This window comes from Panthera onca, chromosome E2, assembly GCF_046562875.1.
Source record: "Panthera onca isolate mPanOnc1 chromosome E2, mPanOnc1 haplotype 2, whole genome shotgun sequence".
NCBI lineage: Eukaryota > Metazoa > Chordata > Mammalia > Carnivora > Felidae > Panthera > Panthera onca.
In genome coordinates, this window is record NC_138353.1 from 2,815,960 (window position 1) to 2,838,357 (window position 22,398).

Here is a 22,398-nt window from a genome sequence, read left to right on the forward strand (position 1 = left end):
GTAGCATATTCTAAAGGATAAGTAGAGGGGTACCTGAGTGGCTCAGTCAGTTGAGCATCCAACCTCAACTCAGGTCATGATCTCACGGTTCATGAGTTCAAGCCCCACATCAGGCTTGCTGTTGTCAACCTGTCAGCACAGAGCCCACTTCAGATCCTCTGTTCCCCTCTCTCTGCCCCTCCCCTGCTTGCACTCTCCCAAAAAATAAAGAAATATTTGAAAAAATAAAATATAAGTCGAGATTTGGAAATGTATTTTTATTATTTGACCACAAAACTGATCAAATCTCAATTTGCACAAACTAAAAATGGAAAGTTTGGGTGGATGCTGGATATAGGGACAGCAAATAAAACCTAAAATCTATAGACACATTCTACCATCACTTCTAAGTCAAAATTGTCAGAGGATTATGGTTCCTTCAAATCCAAGCGCCTACCTCCATCCCAAGACACCCACTAAGAAAATAAAGTCATGCTTTCCAAAGTGTTTATCCATTTAATGTATTCCTCTAAATACTGCAAGGGAGGGTGGGAATTTTAAAGATGGGGTGGGGTCTTAGGCACAGTTGGCACTTATAAACTGAGTCGCATTCCACCGTCATATCGCTAGGACGCTGTAAAGGGACAGGTCTGAAATCACAGCCCCCACCTCCATGAATTACAGTTTATAGGACGGGGTATGTCAGGATGAGAACACCCACTGTGACTGAGGAGAAGCCTTTGTGAGACATTTACTTGAGGTGTTCCCCATCAAGAGAGCACACCCCTGACCCTGTACTCTTCGTTGACCCAAAGTTGGTGGGAAATGGTCAGGTGGGGATTTTTCTCTTCCACAGTGGTCAGTAGCATCTGAGTCTCCTCATCAAACGCAGATTTGTCCAGCCTGGGAAAATGGAAAGCACATTTTCTTGACTTCATGCATCATCGTTTGCCTGTCTACATCCCAGTGCTGCTTACCAATCCATTCTTTCCTAGAAGTGACTGGGAAAATCATTGTGAATGAGTGGAGAAAGGGTAGGAATGTGCAGAATGGGGTTGCGAATCATTCTGTTCCTCATCAGCATATCATCCAGGGGCCTGGCATATGGAGAGCACCCAAATATTCATTCTACAGATGCCAAATACATACACTGTACATGCAAATATCATGTTCAGAATAACACTGACTGCTACTCTTCTAGGAAAGTGCTTCTGGGTCAAAACTGCTCAGCCCTTTATAGACCCATCTGTCACGTCCACGATGAGGTTACATCTTTACAGGCAATACAAGGCAGGAGATGGTGTTTATAGGAAGGTGGCAGTTCTTACCTGGGCAATTTTGCCTCTCAGAGGACATGTGACAAGGTCAGGAGACACTTGTGTTTTACTTCAGGGAACGGATGTCATAGCTATTCTTTTTTCATTAATTATTAATTTTCAAATTATTATTATTTTATTGAGATACGATGGATACATAACATTGGATAAGCTTAAAATGTACAACATTGGTTTGATACATCTATATATTGCCAACTTAGCGTTAGCAACATCCATCATGTCACATTATTATAATTTCCTTTTTTTGTGGTGAGAACAATTAAAATCTTGGCTCTCAGCAACCTCAACGTTTCCACTTTTTATCATCATGACCAGAGGAAGGTGCTATGGGCACGTAAGGGGCAGGAAGAGGCCAGAGACACTGCTTAACATCCTGCAGTGCACAGGATACCCCCATAGCAAAGGACCCTCCAACCCAAATGTCAGTCACGCCAAGAGTGAGAAAAACCTACTAACCTCACTCACTCTGAGGTGTCTCACCAACAAGGGAAATGGCGTCCACTCACCCAAGCCGCTGCAGGGTGCAGTCCAGATGGCACATGGCTTCACAAAGCACCACTGCCCCATCATGGTCCAAGCTAATCCAGTCCAGGTTCAGGTTCCTCAGTGATTTGCAGCCAGTGAGGGCCGAGGCCAGGGCTTCACAACAGGCAGTGGTGAGGTGACATATTTCCAGCCTGCAACAGGGAAACACAGCAGCTTTGGCAGGCCAGAAGGCACACCACTGTGAGATGCCAATTCCACACCTCTCAGCAGGAAACTTTAGAGTCTAGACCACTGGTTCTCAACCAGGGCCATTGTGTCCCCTGGGGGACATGTGGCAACATGTGAAGACATCTGACACACCTGGACAGTGCTGCTGGCATCTCTCAGGTAGAAAGAAGCCAGGGATACAGCTGAACATCATACAGTGAACAGGACAGCCCCTTCCCCACCACAGCAAAGAACTACTCAGTCCCAAATGTCAATAGAGCCAAAGTTGCGTGAGCCCTGGCTTCACAGTATGGCATTTTGCTAATCAGATCATTCCAGACACACATGGTTTTAAACCTGCTTCCCCTAAGTACCACTAATCGTCCAGCCTTTCTTATTCTTGAAATGGGCAAGACTTCTCATAAAGATACTCTGTGACGCTCACCCAAGAGTCTCTACTTTACAGTTCGGATGCTTCAGAGCTTCACATAATTCCTTGACTCCGGCGTCTTGTATGTCATTGCTCCCTAGTTTCAGGGTCTTTAGTTTTTCATTGCAAACAAGAACAGCAGAGAGGTGCTTGCAACAAAGAGGAGTAAGGTAACAATCCGACAACCTGGGGAGAAAATACACACCACGAGATACAATCATGAGGTCCCATCTTGCACAGCTTAGCTTATTTTCAATTACGCATATGAAGGAAGATGTCCCCGAGTATTTCTGAGATGATGATGGTGATGTTTCCTCCGCCTTCCTGCCCAACATGTTGGGCTGTGATTCTGCTGCCTGTCTCTGCTCTCCCAGGACCTCTGTACCTGTTCTTGCTGGTTGAATGCTCCTGCCTAAGTATCAGTGGGGTTACTCCCTCACTGCCTTCAACTCCCTGCACTAACATCACCTTTGGTGAGGACCTTTCTCACTATTTTATATAGCATCATGTCCCCAGTCTCTGTCCTACCTCCAAGCTCTCCACAGTATTTATCACCCACAGCGTATGTATACATATGTTCATAAGTCTTATATAATGTATGCATATATTCATAAGTCTGTATGGACACATACACATGTGTGGACATACCTAGACATACATATGTTATGTGTGTGTGTGTGTATGTATGTATCTGTCTGATATATGTGTGTATGTGTTTCTGTGGTTCTCAAGCAGGAATGACTTTTGTCCCTCCCTCCTGCCCCAGGGGACTTTGGGCAATCTCCACAAACAATGTTGGTCTGCCATACTGGGAAAGTACAATAGCATCTAGTGGGTAGAAGCCAGAGATGGTGCTAAACATCCTATAAAAGATCCTACAGGACAGCCGGTCCCCACAATAAAGAATGATGCAGGTCAAATGTCATAGTGCTAAGATTGATAAACCATGATATATACACATATACTTGCAGCCCACACTCTTGTATGTGTGTGTGAGAGAGAGAGAGAGAGAGAGACCCCATAAAATTGACTTCCATGGAAACAGAGATATTAGAGTGTTTCGTTTACTAATTCATCATCTTATCTACCCAGAAGAGTTTCCAGTGCCCAGTAGAAGCAATAATACTATGCCTCCTGCCATCATTTATCGATTGTTTATTTTGGGTAAGTCATTGGTAATAGTTCTTTATGTGCACTATTCCCGCTGGTCACCCCAATTCTTTGACATGGGAAACATAATTATCCTCACGTCACACTGGAGGAGAGGTGAGGCATCCTCACATGTTCATTGGCTAGCCTAAGGCACAGGGGATTCCATTTCTGGCCTTCCTGAGGCCAGAGACCCAACTCCAGAGCAGTGTGTCCTACCCAAGACCTGTCAAGCTCTTTGGTCAAGACACACATGAGTACCACTGGACACCCCTGCAAGTATCAGGCAGGGCCTTGCTTTTTTCAGCAGACCCCGTGATGTTCCCCCTTCCTATTTCCTTTTCAGGGTGCTGATATCCAAAAAGGATACTCTGACATTCATGCAAATCATAGCCAGACCTACCACAGCTGCTCGATGTTGCAATTTGGATGCTTCAGTGCCTCACAAAGAGATGCCACTCCACTATCTTCCAGGAGATTTGACTCCAGATCGAGCACGGATAGGGATGTGTTGCATACAAGGGCTTGGGAGAGGTAGTCGCAGGCCACAGAGGTGAGGCCACAGCACATCAGCCTGCAAAGACACACACACACACACACTCAACTTGTCAACCCGCTCAGGCTCCAACTGGTAACCTTTTCATGAAGCCACATGCAAGTTATTCCTCATACTCCAGACTCACTTGAGAAAAGTAAGAGAATTAGAACACCCGACAGCTGCACAAACACAGAAGCAAGAATGTGGGATCTGGAATAGGGCATCCCAAACTGGGCAACAGAATCTCAGATTCCAGCTTCAAGTCAGGTCACCACCGGCTAGGTGACCTTAGCCAAAGTCATCCCTTCTAGGGACTTGTTGTGCTTATCATGTGGTGGAATGTGCTGGATGACGTCATATTTAACATGATTTCTCTGGTTATACCCACTGTTGGAAATTTGGAAAGCAGCGGGAAGCGTAAGACACCAGCAGCTCACGAGTGAATGTTACCCCTGGATGTAGTGAATTTAGTTGATATTATGTTTGACATGTTTTGTTTTGTTTTTAATTAGCGGTCAACATGTAAGAACCAAGAGATTTCACATGGAATTTCCTACCTCTACCTCCCACAGACAAGCCAGCTACCTGAAATTCCGTGGCAGGTGGTCACGCAGCAAAAGACACACGGCGGGGAACAGAAACTCCCATGTGGCAGGGGCAGGCCCTGTCCAACTCACCAGCACCTCCACCCAGCCCCTCACTCACTCTGGTTGTTTGCCTGGGCTTCAGGGGACCCCTGAGCACGACCTCTGGCAGGAAGCAAGCACAACTCTCTGATAAACAAACACTGCTCATCTATGATGGATTTTTCTTCCCATCTTCTCGTGTTTAAGATCAGCCAATGGCACGTACTTCATACTTTTTTCAATGAAATAAGTATTTTGAATTTCAAAACTTCACTGATATGTATTTTGAAAATTCATTAATACGTTAATGGTTGCATAAGATAATCTCCAGTGGCTTCACTACTGTATATATTTCCTAAATATCTCCACTTGTATTCTTTATACTTTCTGCCATTTTAAGTTATATTGAATTACTTCCTTGCCTCAAATTTTTTTTAATGCTTTTTTAAGGCTTACTATTAAGACTCTTCATTTCACTTTATTTGCTAACATACTTTGCAAAAAACCTCAACAAATTAATACTCCCAATCATTGTATAAATCTGTCCATTTGGCAGAATCCTGGCCAAGTGGAATATATTTTAAATTTTTGAGCATTCGTTATAAAGAGCATTATTTTGTTGAACATTTTTACTTTTAAAATTACTAGTGACATTTGTACATGTTCAGCAGTCTTTCATTAAAAAAGGTTTTTTTTATTGAAGTATAATCAACATACAGGGTTATAATAGCCTCAGATGTACAATAAAATGATTCAACAATTCTGTATATTAATTACTCAGTGAGCATCACGGTAAATGTATTCTTCATCCCCATCACATAATTCATTATTTCACCCATCCCGCCACCTACTTCCCTTCTGGCAACCACCAATTTGTTCTCGGTATTTAAGAATCTGGGGTCACCTGGGTGGGGGTCACCTGGGTGGCTCAGTCAGTTAAGCGTCCAACCTTGGTCATGAATTCATGGTTTGTGAGTTCAAGCGCTCCGTCGGGCTCTGTGACAACAGCTCGGAGCCTGGAGCCTGCTTTGGATTCTGTGTCTCCCTCTCTCTCTGCCCCTTCTCTACTCACTTGTGTGCATGCTCTCTCTTTCTCAAAAATAAACAAATATTTTTTTTAAGAGTCTGGCATTTTCTCTCTTTTTTCATTCATTTGTTTGTTTGCTTTGTTTCTTAACTTCCACTTTTTCTTTTTTAAATAGGCTTCACGCTCAGCATGGAGCCCAGCACAGGGCCTGAACTCACAACCCTGAGATCAAGACCAGAGCTGAGATCAAAAGTCAGATGCTCAATCAAATGAGCCACCCAGATGGCCGAAATTCCACCTATTTTTAAGGAATACTGATTATGGTGTAAAAACAAACAAATAAACAAACAAAAAAAACGCATTGTGATGGATCTTGAAGAACCCTTTAGAAAACTACAGCCCATTTGAGAGGCACCTGGGTGGCTCAGTCTGTTAAGCATCGGGCTTCGGCTCAGGTCATGACCTCACAGTTTGTGAGTTCGAGCCCTGCATTGGGCTCTGCGCCGATAGCTCAGGGCCTGGAGCCTGCTTCGGATTCTGTGTCTCCCTCTCTCTCTGCCCCTCCCCCACTCACACTCTGTCTCTGTCTGTCTCTCTCTCTCGAAAATAAATAAACATTAAAAAAAATTTTTTTAAGAAAGAAAAATACAGCCCATTTTAATTCCTGGTCATCAAGTACATGTTAATTCTACTCATTGTATAACATCAGCCACTTATTTCATAGCCAAATCTTTCCACCTTCCAATATGTCATTTCTTTCGTACCCCTGATGGTTTTTCATTCTAATCTTTATAGATCAAAGTTGGGGGGGGGTGGTTCTTTCTTTCTTTCATGGTTTGGTTTTAGTGTTTAATGTTCCTAGAACATATTTCACTGTTGATTTTCCTATACAGTCTAGAATGTCATCTCAGTGGTAGTATTCTTTCCCTTTCCTGTCTTAGATGCCACTGTGTGTGTGTGTGTGTGTGTGTGTGTGTGTGATGCACAGGCCTATGTGCACACATACATGCATGTGTGTGCACACAACACAGCTGTTTCTGGGTTGCTCATGCACACCCACGGATTTGGCATTCTTGCACCTGCCCCCACGTGGAACCACCACGACATTCCACCTGATTTAACACTAAGTTTCCCATGTGGCTTCACTGGCCAAACAGGGGTCCCACTCTGCCGCTGCCCTGGCCAACCGCCCACCACAGAGGAAGCACTCCACTGTGCATATTTGCAGCATGAGAGAAATGGCAGCTCTGGAGGGCCCCAGTAATAACCTAGAACGTGCAAACCTTGCTCCTAAAATGGACCAAATGAATGCCTTGTCTTAGATGTTTACACGCTCCCTCTCCCCAGCACCAATTGTATCTAAGGCATGGTCCTTGTTCACAATAACCAGGATTTACTGGGCTCTCAAGTAGACACGAGGTACCTAAGGGTGGGTCTCCAACTCTCGAATTCAACCTCATGGTGCCGCTATGGAGGAGGTGTTGTACCAGCTCCATTTTACTGACAGGGCAACTGAGGCATGGAGAGGCAGGTCTGACTATAGACTCTGCGTTCTGCAGTCTCCCTCAGTGAGCAGTTGATTGCCTCCACTATTGATGGGTCCGCATGTACATGTCCACAGTCTCCCCAGAGCCCACTTTCCCCAGATGGACTCACAGCAGTGTCTCCAGGGCACAGTCTGGGTGCTTCAGGGCGTCACACAGCATCAGCATGCCTTCATTCCTCAGAGGGTTTTCTACCAGGGACAGAAGCTTCAGCTTCTTGTTGCAGACCAGGACCGAGGCAATATCGTCGCAAGCTTTTGCTGTGATGTCACACCTCCCCAACCTGCATGTGAGACACATGTTGCAGGATGTGACCACAGGCTCTGAGCGGCCACGGACCATATCCCAGCTTCCAGTCTTACACCAGCAAATCCACCATCTACATTCCAGACTTGAAAAGCACAAATGTGGCAGGACCCCTGGTTGGCTCAGTAGGTTAAGCATCCGACTTTGACTGAGGTCATGATCTCACTGTTCATGAGTTCAAGCCCCACATGGGGCCCTGTGCTGACAGCTCAGAGCAGGCTGCTTCAGATTCTGTGTCTCCCTCTCTCTCTCTGCCCCTCCCCAATCAAATTCTGTGTGTCTCTCTCTCAAAAATAAAGAAGTATTTAAAAATTTTTTTAAATAAAATAAAAATAAAAGCACAAATGTAATTACATGACTCTATTTATTTATCCCTATTGCTTTCCACTGAAGTTAGGAAAAAATCTGGAAACAATCAGCAAAACTAAAAGGCAACCAATGGAATGGGAGAAGATATTTGCAAATGACATATCAGATAAAGGGTTAGTATCCAAAATCTATAAAGAATTTATCAAACTCAACACCCAAAAAACAAATAATCCAGTGAAGAAATGGACAAAAGACATGAACAGACACTTCTCCAAAGAAGACATCCAGATGGCCAACCAACACATGAAAAACTGCTCAACATCACTTATCATCAGGGAAATACAAATCAAAATCACATTGAGATACCACCTCACACCTGTCAGAATGCCTAACATTAACAACTCAGACAACAACAAATGTTGGTGAGGATGCAGAGAAAGAGTATCTCTTTTGCAAGAGAATGCAAGGGAATGCAAACTGGTGCAGCCACTCTGAAAAACAGAATGGAGGTTCCTCAAAAAATTAAAAATAGAACTACCCTACGACCCAGCAATTGCACTACTAGGTATTTACCCAAGTGATACAGGAATGTTGTTTCGGAGGGACACACGTACCCCAATGTTTATATCAACACCATCAATAGCCAAAGTATGGAAAGAGTCCAAATGTCCATCAATGGATGAATGGATAAAGAAGATGTGGTATATATATACAATGGAGTATTATCAGCAATCAATAAGAGTGAAATCTTGCCATTTGCAACTACATGGACGGAACTGGAGGGTATTATGCTAAGCGAAATTAGTCAGTCAGAGAAAGACAAACATCATATGAATTCACTCATATGAGGACTTTAAGACACAGAACAGATGAACATAAGGGAAGGGAAGCAAAAATAATACTGAAAGAGGGAGGGGGACAAAACAGAAGAGACTCTCAAATATGGAGAACAAACAAAGGGTTACTGAGGGGTTGTGGGAGGGAGGATGGGCTAAATGGATAAGGGGCATTAAGGAATCTACTCCTGAAATCATTGTTGTACTATATGCTAACTAATTTGGATGTAAATTAAAAAAAAAAATCAGAGACAGTGGTTCTCAACAGGGGGATGATTTTTTACCCCAGGGGGACATTTGTCAGTGTCTGGAGAAATTGTTGGTTGTCACAACTAGGGAGAGGGGTGCTGCTAGCATCTAGTAGACGGAGGCCAGGGATGCTGTTCAACATCCTACCTTGTTGTGGACAGCCTCTCCTCCCACAGCAAAGAATGATCTGGAACTCAATAAATCTGATTGTCCGTCAATAGTTCTAAGGTTGAGAAGCCCTGGTCTGAGCCTTAATGCAGCTGAAAAGAGAATCTTGTGGGGGCACCTGGTTGGCTCAATTGGTGGAGAATGCAATTGTTGATCTCAGGGTTGTGAATTCAAGCCCCCTGGTGGGTGTAGAGATGACTTAAAAATAAAAAATATTTTTTTAAAAAATAGGACATATCATAGGCTAGAGCAGCTTTCTCAATCTCAGCACTATTGACATTTTGAACTGGAAAATTCTTTGTTGTGGGACCCGTCCTGGATGTTATTGGATGCTTAGAGTAGCACCCCTGACCTCCACCCACTACATGCCTGTAACATCCTCCCAAGGCAATGATGACCATTGAAAATGTCCAGATGCTGACATTTTCTAAGAGAAAAAACTGCCCTCTGTTGAGAACTAATGGTCTGGGGGGAACATGATTTGGGGGACCTCAAACTGAAGTCAAGATTACAATTGGTCTGCCCCAAAGAGGCAAAGTTTCCCTCAGTAAATGTCTACAAATGACCCCTGGTTTCCTAGATCTGTTCCCCAATTCTTATGCTAATGTGGAATATTAAAACCCTGTGCAAATGGCCTAACATGAAATGGAGCAAAATACTCAGGAATTTTCTAAGTTCCCCATCACTAGAGAGAGCTAGAGTAGAAAAAAAAAAAGTCATGATATGCAAAGAGTTCAAATGAGGAAAAGGATCTACAGAAAGGCTGTGTGTTCAGACAACTCATGTACGGAATGCACCTGTCTCTCCTGATGGATCTCAACCAAGTTACAGTTAACCAAGTGTATGTGACTCTGTCGATTACATTTGCAAATTTCCAGCAAAGAAGAGACTCTGAAGCAGGGGAGAGAAGAGCATATTCTCCAGGTGGGTTTAATGAGTTGGTTCTCAATTACACCCCCATTTTTCTTTCTGCTATAAAATGGATTGATCCTGTCTAGAAACCACCCAACTATGGTAGGTAGGGGCATCCCAGATAATTTTCAAGAGGAAGAAATGATCTGAGGCAAATCACTTTCCCTCTGGCTTCCATGTTGTCACCAACCAGATTGACATAAGTACACTTGTGGTCATTGATACGATTTCTCATTTTAAGTGTCTATGAATATCTTCAGGGGAAAAAAATGGAGTTCTGGTTTTGGCACAGGTGGTTGAGGACAGAACCAAGAAGAGGAAGGTAAGGTGTCCACGAGAAGTAATCCAAGTGACTACCAAAGGAGGGAAAGCTGTAACAAGCCTTCTGAGAGGTCTGAAGATCGCTCTTCTGAGGTCTGGAGAGGCTGAGATGGAAAATTTACCATGTAAGAGACAAAAGACTGATGCAGGAAAGAAATGGGCACATTCCACGGAAAATTCCATGCTGGACAAGAAACGTCACTGAGTGCGGACAAGCCGAGACTCACATCAGCTGTTCCACGATGCACACGGGGTGCTTCAGCGTCTCACACAGCTGCCTGACGTTCACAAGGGAGAGTCTAGTGCCGTGCAGGTTCAGGCATTTCAGATAAGGGTTGTGAAGAATGGCCTCAAAGAAGTCTGGGCCATTTCCAACATAAGATGCAAAATTATACCTAGAAAAAATGTGGAAACTCATGCAGCAGAGTCCAAGCACAAAGGAAGATACGTCTTACACAATTCCTCCCACCTGTCTACCATGCTTAGGCTCACAACACTGTTTGTAGATACCCCGTTACTGCCACCTGTAAATTCTCTCTACCTGGGGTTTTCAGACAGCAGACAAACACAGAGGCTCAGCTGCTCGGTTCTCTCCTTCTTGCTAGTCCCTGCATGCCCACACACCACGGTCCATACTGGAAGGGAGTGAACCAAACTCATCCCATATTAAATTCTAAGCACCGTCAGGATGGGGACACGATGCTTGTGCATCTTTGCACCCACAGGTCCAGGCCGGAGCTTGACATACAACGGGGATGCACGTATTTGAGTTAACTCTCCAAGAAGAACCATGTTTCCCAAGGAAAGGATCCATTTGTTTAAAAACTAAGGTTTTGGGGCACTTGGGTGGCTCAGTCGGTTAAGTGTCTGACTTCAGCTCAGGTCATGATCTCTCTGTCCATGAGTTCAAGCCCCACATCAGGCTCTGTGCTGACAGCTCAGAGCCTGGAGCCTACTTGTAATTAATTCTGTGTCTCCCTCTCTCTCTCTGCGCCCTCCACTCACTCACGGTCTCTCTCTCTCTCTCTCTCTCTCTCTCTCTCTCTCTCTCTCTCAAAAGTAAATAAACATTAAAAAAAGAAGGGGGAACCAATGGTGGCCACCCACCCCAGAAAACAAAGCACTTCCCCATTTGTGCATGGAAACTGACCTATAGTGGCTGGGGACCTACCCTGTTGACCATGTTCAATCCTAAAGTCCCCCAGTTTGCTCACAGTTGCTTCTTGTCAATAAAATATTGGTATCAAGGAAAGTGCTCCCCAAATTTTTCTTGAGCCATTGGATTGCAGCTCTGTGCATTGGTATTTCCCAAAAAATCCAGAGTAGAAAGGACGAAACTCAGTTGTTTACAGGTCAACATCCAACCTACCCGAACTTTTGGAGTTTACAAACAGGATGAGCCAGGGCTTTCCAGAGAATTTCCAGGGAGGGCTCATCAAACATACAATTGTCCAGATCTAACATCTGAAAGTTCTTGTTGGCCGTGAACACAGAACAAAGGTCCTTCCAGAAGGAGAGCTTCTCCTCGTCACTGTGGGAGAACAAAGACCGTGACTCTCCAGTGGCGCAGTGCAACTCAGCACATTCTCAAAACAGGCAGAACACCATCCCCAGAGCCCCCAAAGCTCCCCAAAAGACACCCGGGCCTGAACAAGGAGAGGGAAGGCCAGGTTGGCTGAGCTAACAGGTCAAGTGGCTAAGGAAAGGACCCTGAGGCCAGAGCAATGGGAATCAAACCCCATTTGAACCACTTATTAGCTAAGTGACCCTAGACAAGCTATTCAGTCTTATTCAGCCTCCTTTTCTTCCAGCTTTAGGCAACAATACCTGACTGTTGTATGGATGAAGGTTGAGATTTGGTGATCCATCAGTGAAACAGGAAACTACATCCAAAAATATGAACATATAGGTACAAAATAAAGTCATGGAGATGTAATGTACAGCATGGGTGTGACTACACTTAATAATACTGTATTACATTTTTGGAAGTTGCTAAGAGAGCAGATCTTAAAAGTTCTCATCATGGGGCGCCTGGCTGGCTCATTCCAAAGAGCGTGCAACTCTTGACCTTGGGGTTGTGAGTTTGAGCCCCATGTGAGGTGTAGAGTTCACTTTTAAAAAGTGCACCTGGGCACCTGGGTGGCACAGTAGGTTAAGCGTCTCTTAGTTTCAGCTCAATCATGATCTCGAGGTTGGGGAGTCCAAGCCCTGCATCAGGCTTTGTGCTGACAGTGCAGAACCTGCTTGGGATTCTCTCTCTCTCCTCTCTCTCTCTCTCAAAAATAAATAAACTTAAAAAAATAAAAATAAGAATAAGTTGTGCCTAGGTGGCTCAGTCAGTTAAGCATCCAACTTCAGCTCAGGTTATGATCTCAGAGTTCACGGGTTCAAGCCCCACATCAGGCTCTGTGCTGACAGCTTGGAGCCTGGAGCCTTCTTCGGATTCTGTGTCTCCCTCTCTCTCTGTCCCACCCCTGCTCTCACTCTTGCTCTCTCTCTCTCAAAAATAGATAAATATTTTTTTTATTTATTGTTTAAAAAATAAGAAATTTAAAAATTAAAAAGTTCTCATCACAAGAAAAATTTTTGTAACTATGTGTGGTGACAGCTGTTAACTAGACATATTGAGGTGATCATTTTGCAACATAAAAAATTACTGAGGGGCGCCTGATGGCTCAGTGGGTTAAGCGTCTGACTTCAGCTCAGGTCATGATCTTGTGGTTTGTAGTCCGAGCCCTGTGTCAGACTCTCTGCTGTCAGTGCAGAGCCTGTTTTGGATATCTGTCACCCTCTTTCTCTGCCCCTCCCCTGCTTGTGTTCTCTCTCTCTCTCTCTCAAAAATAAATAAACATTTAAAATGTTTTTTAAAAAATACTGAATTATGGGGTGCCTGGGTGGCTCAGTTGGTTAAGCATCTGACTCTTGATTCAGGCTCTGGTCACGATGTTGCAGTTCATGCGTTTGAGCCCTGTGTTGGTCTCTGTGCTGACAGTGCGAGCCTGCTTGGGATTCTCTCTCCCCCTCTCTCTTTCTCTGCCCTCCCGCCCCCAACTCTCTCTCTCTCTCTCTCTCTCTCTCTCTCTCTCAGTAAATAAATAAACTTTTAAAAAAATACTGAATCATGAAGTTGTTCACCTGACACTAATATAATGTTATATGTCAATTATACTTCAATTTAAAAACTAAAAACCAAAACTGCGACTGTGAAAAGTCTCTGATTGCAAAAGCCATGTTTTTTACATGTAAACATCCATGGAGGACCCATTGGGAACTAAAACAAGATACAAGTATGGTGTGTGTAGGGTGGGGATAGGGGTGATTAATAGAGGGACTCACTTTGTGATGGATCCCGAGTCACCTGAAAAGACATTTTCTATAGACAGGTGAAGTTTCTGCAAATTTTGGCAATGTTTCATACAGAATGCTGATATTACCAATTCTTCAATGTTACCAATGTAAATATCAACTTCCTCGAAGAAATCCATCACCTGTCTTACAAATTCTTTCTCATGGGTCTCAAACAAACCGCTGAACAATTCCTGGAAATTCACCACAACCTGATTGGTGTCACACTGACTTAAACTTTTAAGGCATTGGGTTATTTCCTGCCTTATCTCTTTGGACAGGAGAAAACCAAAGGACGTCTCCAGCATGTTGGTTATTTTTCCAGTTGAAACTCCAAACAAGAATGTTATCATCTGGGACAAGTGGCTCTGGACCTGACTCACACCTGCTGTTACAAGCTGGGTCACACTTCCAATGGCCGGGTCAGGATTGTCCTCGGGTTGTTTGAGCAGATAGAACATGGCAGCACAAAACTCTTGGATGCACAAATGCATGAAGGTAAAACAGTCGCCGTTCCTGAGAAGGAGTCTCATGCCCACCCACATCAAGGTATCGGACTCAGATACCCCACTCCTCCTGAGGTCCCCATGGCAAAACACAAATGTGCGCGTCCATATTCCCTCTGCAGCCAAGGTACACAGGCCTTTCAGTCGGGCTCTGCTCTGCTTGGGGGGACAGTTTTCATTTCTTGACTTGAATACATTAATTAAAAAGGATGCATACAAAGAAGTGGTGCTTTCGGACGCAACCTCAAGGTCTTTTCCTTTCTCCAGCTGCCATTTCATACAAGTACAGACCAGCCAGCATACAAGAGGATTATGGCAGAACATACAGAGCGGGACGTTGTCCCTCACAAAACTGAAGGCTTTCATGGCTTTGCTCCTCTCGCGGAAGAAATGGTAGAAATACAGCTTCCTTTCATGATGAGAGAATCCTGGGAGGACTATGTATTTTGGATGCTGCAACAGGAAATAATATCTTCTCATGCCCACTGTTCCCAATGCGACAAGCAGAGAAGACTTTGGAAGCATTTTTCTCTGCAGCAAACTCCTCACGATAATCTGCATTGGCTTCCGCTGCTTCTGGTCATCGCACAGCTGAGTCGTAATCTCCAAATCAAACTTGAGTTCCTCAAAGCCGTCCATGATGAACAGGATTCTCTCTGGCTGGGAAAAAATGTCCTCGACCGGCTCTGAAGACTGAGGCCAGTCCCTGGAGATGAGCTCCACTAAGCTGGTCTCTGCAATGGCGTTCATTTCACAGCCATTGAGGAAGAAGATAAATGTGAATCTGTCCTTCCAAAGGTTGCCCTCTGCCCATTCCAGTATGGCTTTCCTCAGAAGGGTGGTTTTGCCAATCCCTTCTGGACCTTGCAAGACCACCGTGGGTGTGGGCTCTCCAGCCTGGCTGGCAGGATATGCAGCCTTCAGGGTTTCATACTCATTCTTTGTGGTTTCTTTATAGAAATCACTGGGAACTGGAAGGCAGGTTTCTTTCTCCCATATGAGACGGAATTTTTCTCTCATGTGATTTCTGTATGGGTTTGGTTTATCTGAGTAGACAGGGGTAGAATACCAGATAGTTAAACAATTTTTTTTAAAAAGTGCACTCATTCTTTGACACCCAGAATGATCCCTAGAGATTTACTTGAGCACCTGTATGAAGACTACGGTATGTCCATGGATGGCCAGGCTAATTAACTTAGTTTTTATTAGGACCATAAGCTATCTCAAATCACGTCCATGTAAGCACCTAGCCCAAACCAGAAGCCTATCTCAGAGCTACAAGGCAATATATTGTGTGAATGCTTCAGAGTCACATTCAAAACCTCCCCAGTGAAGAATCCCATAACCACTATCATTTACTGAGTGTCTGCCAGGAACCAGGGCTGAGAATGTTACTATGGTTACTATGTCTTTCATGTCAACAACCAATCGAGATTTGTTCTACTCCCACTTTACCCAAAAAAATCAGAGAGGGAGAATGTGTCTCTTGATTAATTTGCGCTAGTGAATAACTATTAGGGTCAGGTGCCTGTCGCACATCTGTCTGATTTGAAACCATAAGGTCTAAGCTATTTCTGTTCTGACATGCTGACTGCAGGTTAATTTCAGAAACACACCCCTGAATCATCATTCTTCCAACCCACCCTTACGATGTACCTTCCATGTTCAAGGCAACACATTACAGGAGGTTAAATAAAATGACAAATGTGGTCAAGGACCATAGCCTGCATTGGAGAAATCTACACCACAGTAGGGGAGGTTCTTCTGCATGTTTTCCAAGTAAAGGGCACTGATGGTTTTGTCCAAGGATATAGGACTAGATAACATTCTTGGAATGTAGCGATGGCCCTCCTCTCGCTGGGGCAAAGGAAGATTTGTTTCTAAAATCAGGTGTTTCAGGGCATGTGGGTAGCTCAGTCGGTTAAGGATCCGACTCTTTCTATGCCCCTACTCAGAAGGAAGAAGCTATGGAAGATGAGAGCTTCTACCTTCAACAACCTTAAAGATTTAAAGGTCAAAATTGTCCGGCAGGGATATGACGAGACAGTGTAAAGAAGGCTGAGGGCAAAACACAAGATAGCACCGCCCTCCCCCAGGTGGGACATATGTGATATTCCTTGGACACTCCCAGCTACCCAAAAACAAGAAAGGACAAAAAACAAATGGTGAAACTGATAACAGTCTCCACCATTTTACCAGAAAAAGGCAATCCCATCATAGCCTAAAGTCCAGGAACTCCCTACTGTCTCAATGTTAATGCCTTGCTAGAGAGAAAAACAACCTTAGCTTGACTACAGCTAGGCCTCCAGTAAGTCTGTAGCATGTGAAAGTCTCTTTGGAAACTCCCCCTAGACTTTATCTCCCTGGACTCCATCAACAGTGCCCCCCACACTTATAGTGCAGCTCTTCCTGCCCATGAGTCCTGTCCCCGTGCTCTAATAAAATCACCTTTTTGCACGAAAAGAAAAAAGAAGGGATCTGACTCTTGATTTCGGCTCAGATCATGATCTCACAGTTAGTGAGTTCAAGCCCCATATCAGGCTCTGCACTGACATTGTGGAATCTGCTTGGGATTCTCTCTCTCCACCCACTCCTCTCTCTGCTCCCCCTCTGCTTGCGCTCTCTCTCTCTCTCTCTCTCAAAATAAACAAACTTTAAAAAATAATAATTAAAAATGTTTTCACAATAAAAACGGATGTTTCTTTCCCCTCTGGAGAAATTTAGACATGTCTCTCGCTCCCTGGAGACTTGCCAGGGTAATAAAGCTAGTGTCAGTCCCTGGAGGGCAGAGGGCAGGGCTGTCAAGGGGTGTTAGGTAAGGTCGGGATGTCTGACTCTCCAGGCTCCTCAACTATGTCTCAGATCTATCTGAGCCCACCTCCAAACCCTCCCTCCGCACCCCCAGGGAGACCCAAAGGACAAAACCTAATGTGAACATAAATCTCATTTCCTGTTATTCAGGGAGCAATGAATCTTCTAAATCCATCTGGGCTCATTCTGTCCTCACGGACCACATTTATGGACATGTGGCACGCTGGCCCAACAGCAGCTTGCTGCCTAGGAATTGCCGTGGCGATTCACAGTGCAGCCACTGCATGATGGGTCCGCAACCCAGGAGACATGCCTTGGTTCAACTACTGTGCATCGTGAGACTTTAGGACTACTATAATCCATCTGAATCTTGGCTTACTTACCAGAATAGGAAGTCTACTCCCACAAGTAGATAAAAATCAATGAGAGATTAACATGTAAAATTGGGCAAAGCATCCTGCAACTTTGAGTTACTGTATCAAAGGTAAATTGTAAAAAAATGACTTTTCCGGCAATAGCCAAAGTATGGAAAGAGCCCAAATGTCCATCAATGGATGAATGGATAAAGAAAATGTACATATAGGGGCGCCTGGGTGGCGCAGTCGGTTAAGCGTCCGACTTCAGCCAGGTCACGATCTCGCGGTCTGTGAGTTCGAGCCCCGCGTCAGGCATCTGGGTTGATGGCTCGGAGCCTGGAGCCTGTTTCCGATTCTGTGTCTCCCTCTCTCTCTGCCCCTCCCCCGTTCATGCTCTGTCTCTCTCTGTCCCAAAAATAAATTAAAAAAACGTTGAAAAAAAAAAAAAAAAAGAAAATGTACATATATATACACACACACACACACACACACACACACACACACACAATGGAGTATTATTCAGCAATCAAAAAGAATGAAATCTTGCCATTTGCAAAAACATGGATGGAAGTACAGTGGATTATGCCAAGGAAAATTAGTCACTCAGAGAAAGATACATATCATATGATTTCACTCATATGTGGGATTTAAGAAATACAACAGATGGGGCTTGGTCGGTTAAGCGTCCGACTTCGGCTCAGGTCATGATCTCACGGTCCGTGGGTTCGAGCCCCGCGTCAAGCTCTGTGCTGACCGCTCAGAGCCTGGAGCCTGTTTCAGATTCTGTGTCTCCCTCTCTCTGTGACCCTCCCCCGTTCATGCTCTGTCTCTGTCTCAAAAATAAATAAATGTTAAAAAATTTTAAAAAAAAAAAAAGAAATACAACAGATGAACATAAGGGAAGGGAAGCAAAAGTAATATAAAAACAGGGAGGAGGACAAACCATAAGAGACTCTTAAATACAAAAACCTGAGGGTTGCTGGAGGAGGGGTGAGTGGGGAGATGGACTAATTGAGTGATGGGCATTAAGGAGAGCACTTGAGGGGCGCCTGGGTGGCTCAGTCGGTTGAGCATCTGGCTTCAGCTCAGGTCATGATCTCACAGTTTGTGGGTTCGAGCCCTGCATCGGGCTCTGTGCTAACGGCTCAGAGCCTGGAGCCTGCTTCAAATTCTGTGTTTCCCTCTCTCTCTGCTCCTCCCCCACTCATGCTCTGTCTCTCTCCTTCAAAAACAAATGAAAACATTTTTAAAAAATTTAAAAATAAAAAAAAAAGGAGGGCACTTGATGTGATGAGCACTGGGTATTATATGTAGGTAACGAATCAATGGGTTCTGCTCCTGAAGTCATTATTGCACTATATATTAACTAACTTGGATGTAAATTTTAAAAAAATAAATTTTTTAAAAATAAAAAAAAAAAAATGACTTGTCTGGAGGCACCTGGGTGGCTCAGTTAAGCGACTGATTCTTGGTTTTGGTTCAGGTCATGATTTCATGGTTTGTGAGTTCAAGTCCCACGAGGGGCCCTGCACTGATGGTGCGAAATCTGCTTGGGATTCTCTCTCTCCCTCTGCCCCTTCTCCGCACGTGCTGTCTCAGTCTCTCTCAAAATAAATAAATAAACTTTTTTAAAAAAAGAAATACTTTTTTTAAAAAATGTCTGACATTTTGTCTCTCTCTTTTTTTTTTTTAAAGCGTATCCTTCCAGCAGAGGGTGTAAATGAGCCATCAATGAGTCAAAAAATAACTGATTTGGAAAAGTGTCTATTCATGTCTTCTGCCCATTTCTTCACTGGATTATTTGCTTTTCAGGTGTGGAGTTTGGTGAGTTCTTTATAGATAAATTATGGAAAGAGCCTAAATGTCCATCAACTAATGAATGGATAAAGATGTGATTTATATATACAATGGAATACTACTTGGCAATGAGAAAGAATGAAATCATGCCATTTGCAGCAACATGGATGGAACTGAAGGGTATTATGCTAAGTGAAATAAGTCAGAGAAAGATATCACATGTTTTCACTCATATGTGGATCCTGAGAAACTTAACAGAAGACCATGGGGGAGGAAAAGGGGGGGGAAAAGTTACAGAGAGGGAGGGAGGCAAACCATAAGAGACTCTTAAAGACAGAGAACAAACTGAGGGTGGATGGGGGGGGGCTGGTGGGGAAGAGGGGAAAGTGGGTGAAGGGCATTGAGGAGGGCACCTGTTGGGATGAGCACTGAGTGTTGTATGGAAACCAACTTGACAAATTATATTAAAAAAAAATAATAACTGATTTGGGGGCACATGGGTGGCTCAGTCGGTTAAGCGTCCAACCTTAGCTGACCAAGCTCAGGTCATGATCTCGAGGTTCGTGAGTTCAAGCCCCACGTCAGGCTCTGTGCTGACAGCTCGGAGCCTGGAGCCTGCTTCGGATTCTGTGTCTCCCTCTCTGTCTGCCCCTCCCCTGCTCGCGCCCTGTCTCTCAAGTCTCTCCCTGCCTCTCAAAAATGGATAAGTGTTAACAAATAAAAATAAAAAAGAATTAAAAAAAAAATAACTGATGTCAAGTCAGACCTGTCCCTGCTGAAAAAGTCATCTAACATGAGGAAATGCTGTTGGGACCACGGTTTTCCCATTTGTAAACCTCAGGATAGTGGTGGGAATAAAAAGATATTAGGCATCAGTTGCACTTTCTGTAGTGCCGGGGACATAAGCTCTCTCTGATTATTTCCTAATGTTAGGATTCTGCCTCGTCCCTGGAGCAGGTCTAGTCAAAAGGACAGTCAACTACCATAATGCAACTCTATCTCAGCACACCTGGTGATGAACACCTGACCCAGAGCATCCCTTGTAAGAGCACGGGCTCAGCTCCCGACAGGAAAATGGGGAGACACCCCTTAGATGAACAGGACACTACCCGCCCACAGGCCATCACTGGCCCATGCATGGCCAGAGTTGTCTTACAATTCCATGACCTCCAAGGCTCCCTTGACCCACAATGTGTTCTCAACTGATGGAGAGTAGCCACTAATTTAATACTATCCCCTTCATTCTCACAAGGTTCTAGTGAACCAAGCTTCTTCCACGGGCCCCTGCCCCCTTCATCCTCCTACACTTACTTCTGATCTCTTCCTGAGCCTTTGTCCAGAGGTCACGCCGCTCAATCTGTAGAAACAGGTTCAGTGTCAGCTCCCATGCCTGCTTTCCTGGGTAGTGTTTGCCCAACAGCTTTGCTACATCTTCTCTTGAAGCCTTCTTTAACTCGGTCCATGGGATTGGCTTGAGCTCAAGTTGCAGAGGTTCTTGCTTGAGGAGTTCCTTAAATTTCCAGAACTCTTCCTTTCTGAGCTCCTCTAGGTACCACAATAAGCCAAAGTCCGAGAAAAAGGATTCAGCCATCTTGCCCTGGGGTTGTGAACTTGGAAATCTCCAGAGAGAAAAAAATTCTTCAAAAACAAGGAATAAGTAGTACCTGAGGGAGAATGATGCGATTACAGAGATAAATCTGCAGTTGAGAGTGGCTTAAAATTATTGATAATCCTGCTGGGGCACCTGGGTGGCTCAGTGGGTTAAGCATACGACTATGTCAGACTCTTGATTTTGGCTCAGGTCATGATCTCACAGTTCCTGAGATCAAGAGATGAGTCAGGCTCTGCACTGACTCCCAAGAGTCGGCTTGGGATTCTCTCTCCCTCTCTCTGCCCCGCCCCTGCTCGCTTTCTCTTTCTCAAAATAAATTTAAAACATAAAATAAAATAAACTCTGGGGCACCCAGAGTTTCCTCCCTCTTTCATAAATCCCCCTTGCTAAAATTCTGTTTTTCATATCTCTCCCCAGGTCATGTGCATCTCACAAGTCAGAACCGACAGACCAACCGAGTCTGAGAAATAGCTCTCTGGTGTTTTCACCCTTTCTCCTTAGTTATCTGATACGTGAGGTCCTCCAATTCTCCATGTCCCCGGTTACATTTTAGAAATACAGGGGGCCCCGGGTCAGCCTGAAGAGTCCCGTTCTGTCACCTAGAGTTGGGGCGGGGGGGAGGATAGACAACCTCTCTGTGACCTAAAATGTTTGTCACATTGGTACATCCTTGCCAAAACTAGGGGGCAGGGCTTGAGCATTTCTGGTACCCCTCTACCTGGTTCTTTATGCACACCAGATCTACACTAAGTGCTGAAAGGGGGAAACGATGGAAAAAAGAAAGATCAAGGAGAAGACGTCCTCACCCAATCTGGCCCCTGGTCCTCCTGGCTGGTCTCCATCAAAGAACAGCTGTGGAAGCCACACTAAAAGTCTGTGCCTGAACTTTGATTGGCCATAAAATCTCTCCTTCCCCATTGGCTGGCATGACTCTTGATCGTCTACACTCTGGAGGTGATGGGAAACCATTTAGGCGTGTTCTCTCCACCTCAGGTGTGAGCAATCTTCCTTCAGGCATTGCTGACAGCTGCTGACTGATGGATTTTCTGATGACACTACTAATTACATCCCCCTGTATGATATAACCGCCGGGCTTTTGTGGGCAATCTTCTCCCACAGGAGCCACTCTCTCCTGATCTGAATATCTGACTTCTGCTGTCCCATCATCTTGTGCAAGTTCTTAAACTTCCACAACAGCACCTACAATGGGGAGCATCTATAGATGAGGAAACCGATGAGTATTCTCGAATAACTCGCCAGGGATGGAAAAGGCAGAAGTTAGATCTTACGAATGTCTTTCTTTTTATTACTGTGATAAGAACACTTAAGACGACACCTGTACCTTTAACAAAGTCTTCAGTGCACAATACAGTGTTGTTAACTGTAGACACAATGTTGCACAGCACAGCCCTAGAACTCACTCATCCTGCATAACCAGAAGTTTATATCCCGGGAACAGTAACGCCATCCTTGCCCTTCCCCCAGCCCTCAGAAACCACCAATCTACTCTGCTTCCTTGGGTCTCTTTTAGATACCCCATTCAAGTG

General features: G+C 44.4%; 1 protein-coding gene across 1 annotated transcript; it reads right to left on the minus strand.

Annotated features, from left to right (window-relative positions):
- Positions 1–333: 333 nt before the first annotated feature.
- Positions 334–20,873, minus strand: NLRP9 (NLR family pyrin domain containing 9). The gene is made up of 9 exons (XM_060652712.3): positions 20,551–20,873; positions 13,761–15,321; positions 11,794–11,955; positions 10,652–10,819; positions 7,436–7,606; positions 3,992–4,162; positions 2,455–2,625; positions 1,823–1,993; positions 334–882 (listed from the first exon to the last, which is right to left on the minus strand). Exons 1-9 carry the CDS (start codon positions 20,828–20,830, stop codon positions 750–752), a joined length of 2,988 nt encoding a protein of 995 aa, XP_060508695.3. The 5' UTR covers positions 20,831–20,873; the 3' UTR covers positions 334–749.
- Positions 20,874–22,398: the final 1,525 nt, after the last annotated feature.

Excerpts from the sequence above, each read along its gene's own strand:
- NLRP9 (XM_060652712.3), bottom strand. The coding sequence starts at position 20,830 with ATGGCTGAATCCTTTTTCTCGGACTTTGGCTTATTGTGGTACCTAGAG. Across the intron at positions 11,956-13,760 it reads GACTCGGGATCCATCACAAA|TGACGAGGAGAAGCTCTCCT; the intron begins GTGAGTCCCTCT and ends GTTCTCCCACAG. Across the intron at positions 1,994-2,454 it reads TGTAAAGTAGAGACTCTTGG|GCTGGAAATATGTCACCTCA; the intron begins GTGAGCGTCACA and ends TCCCTGTTGCAG.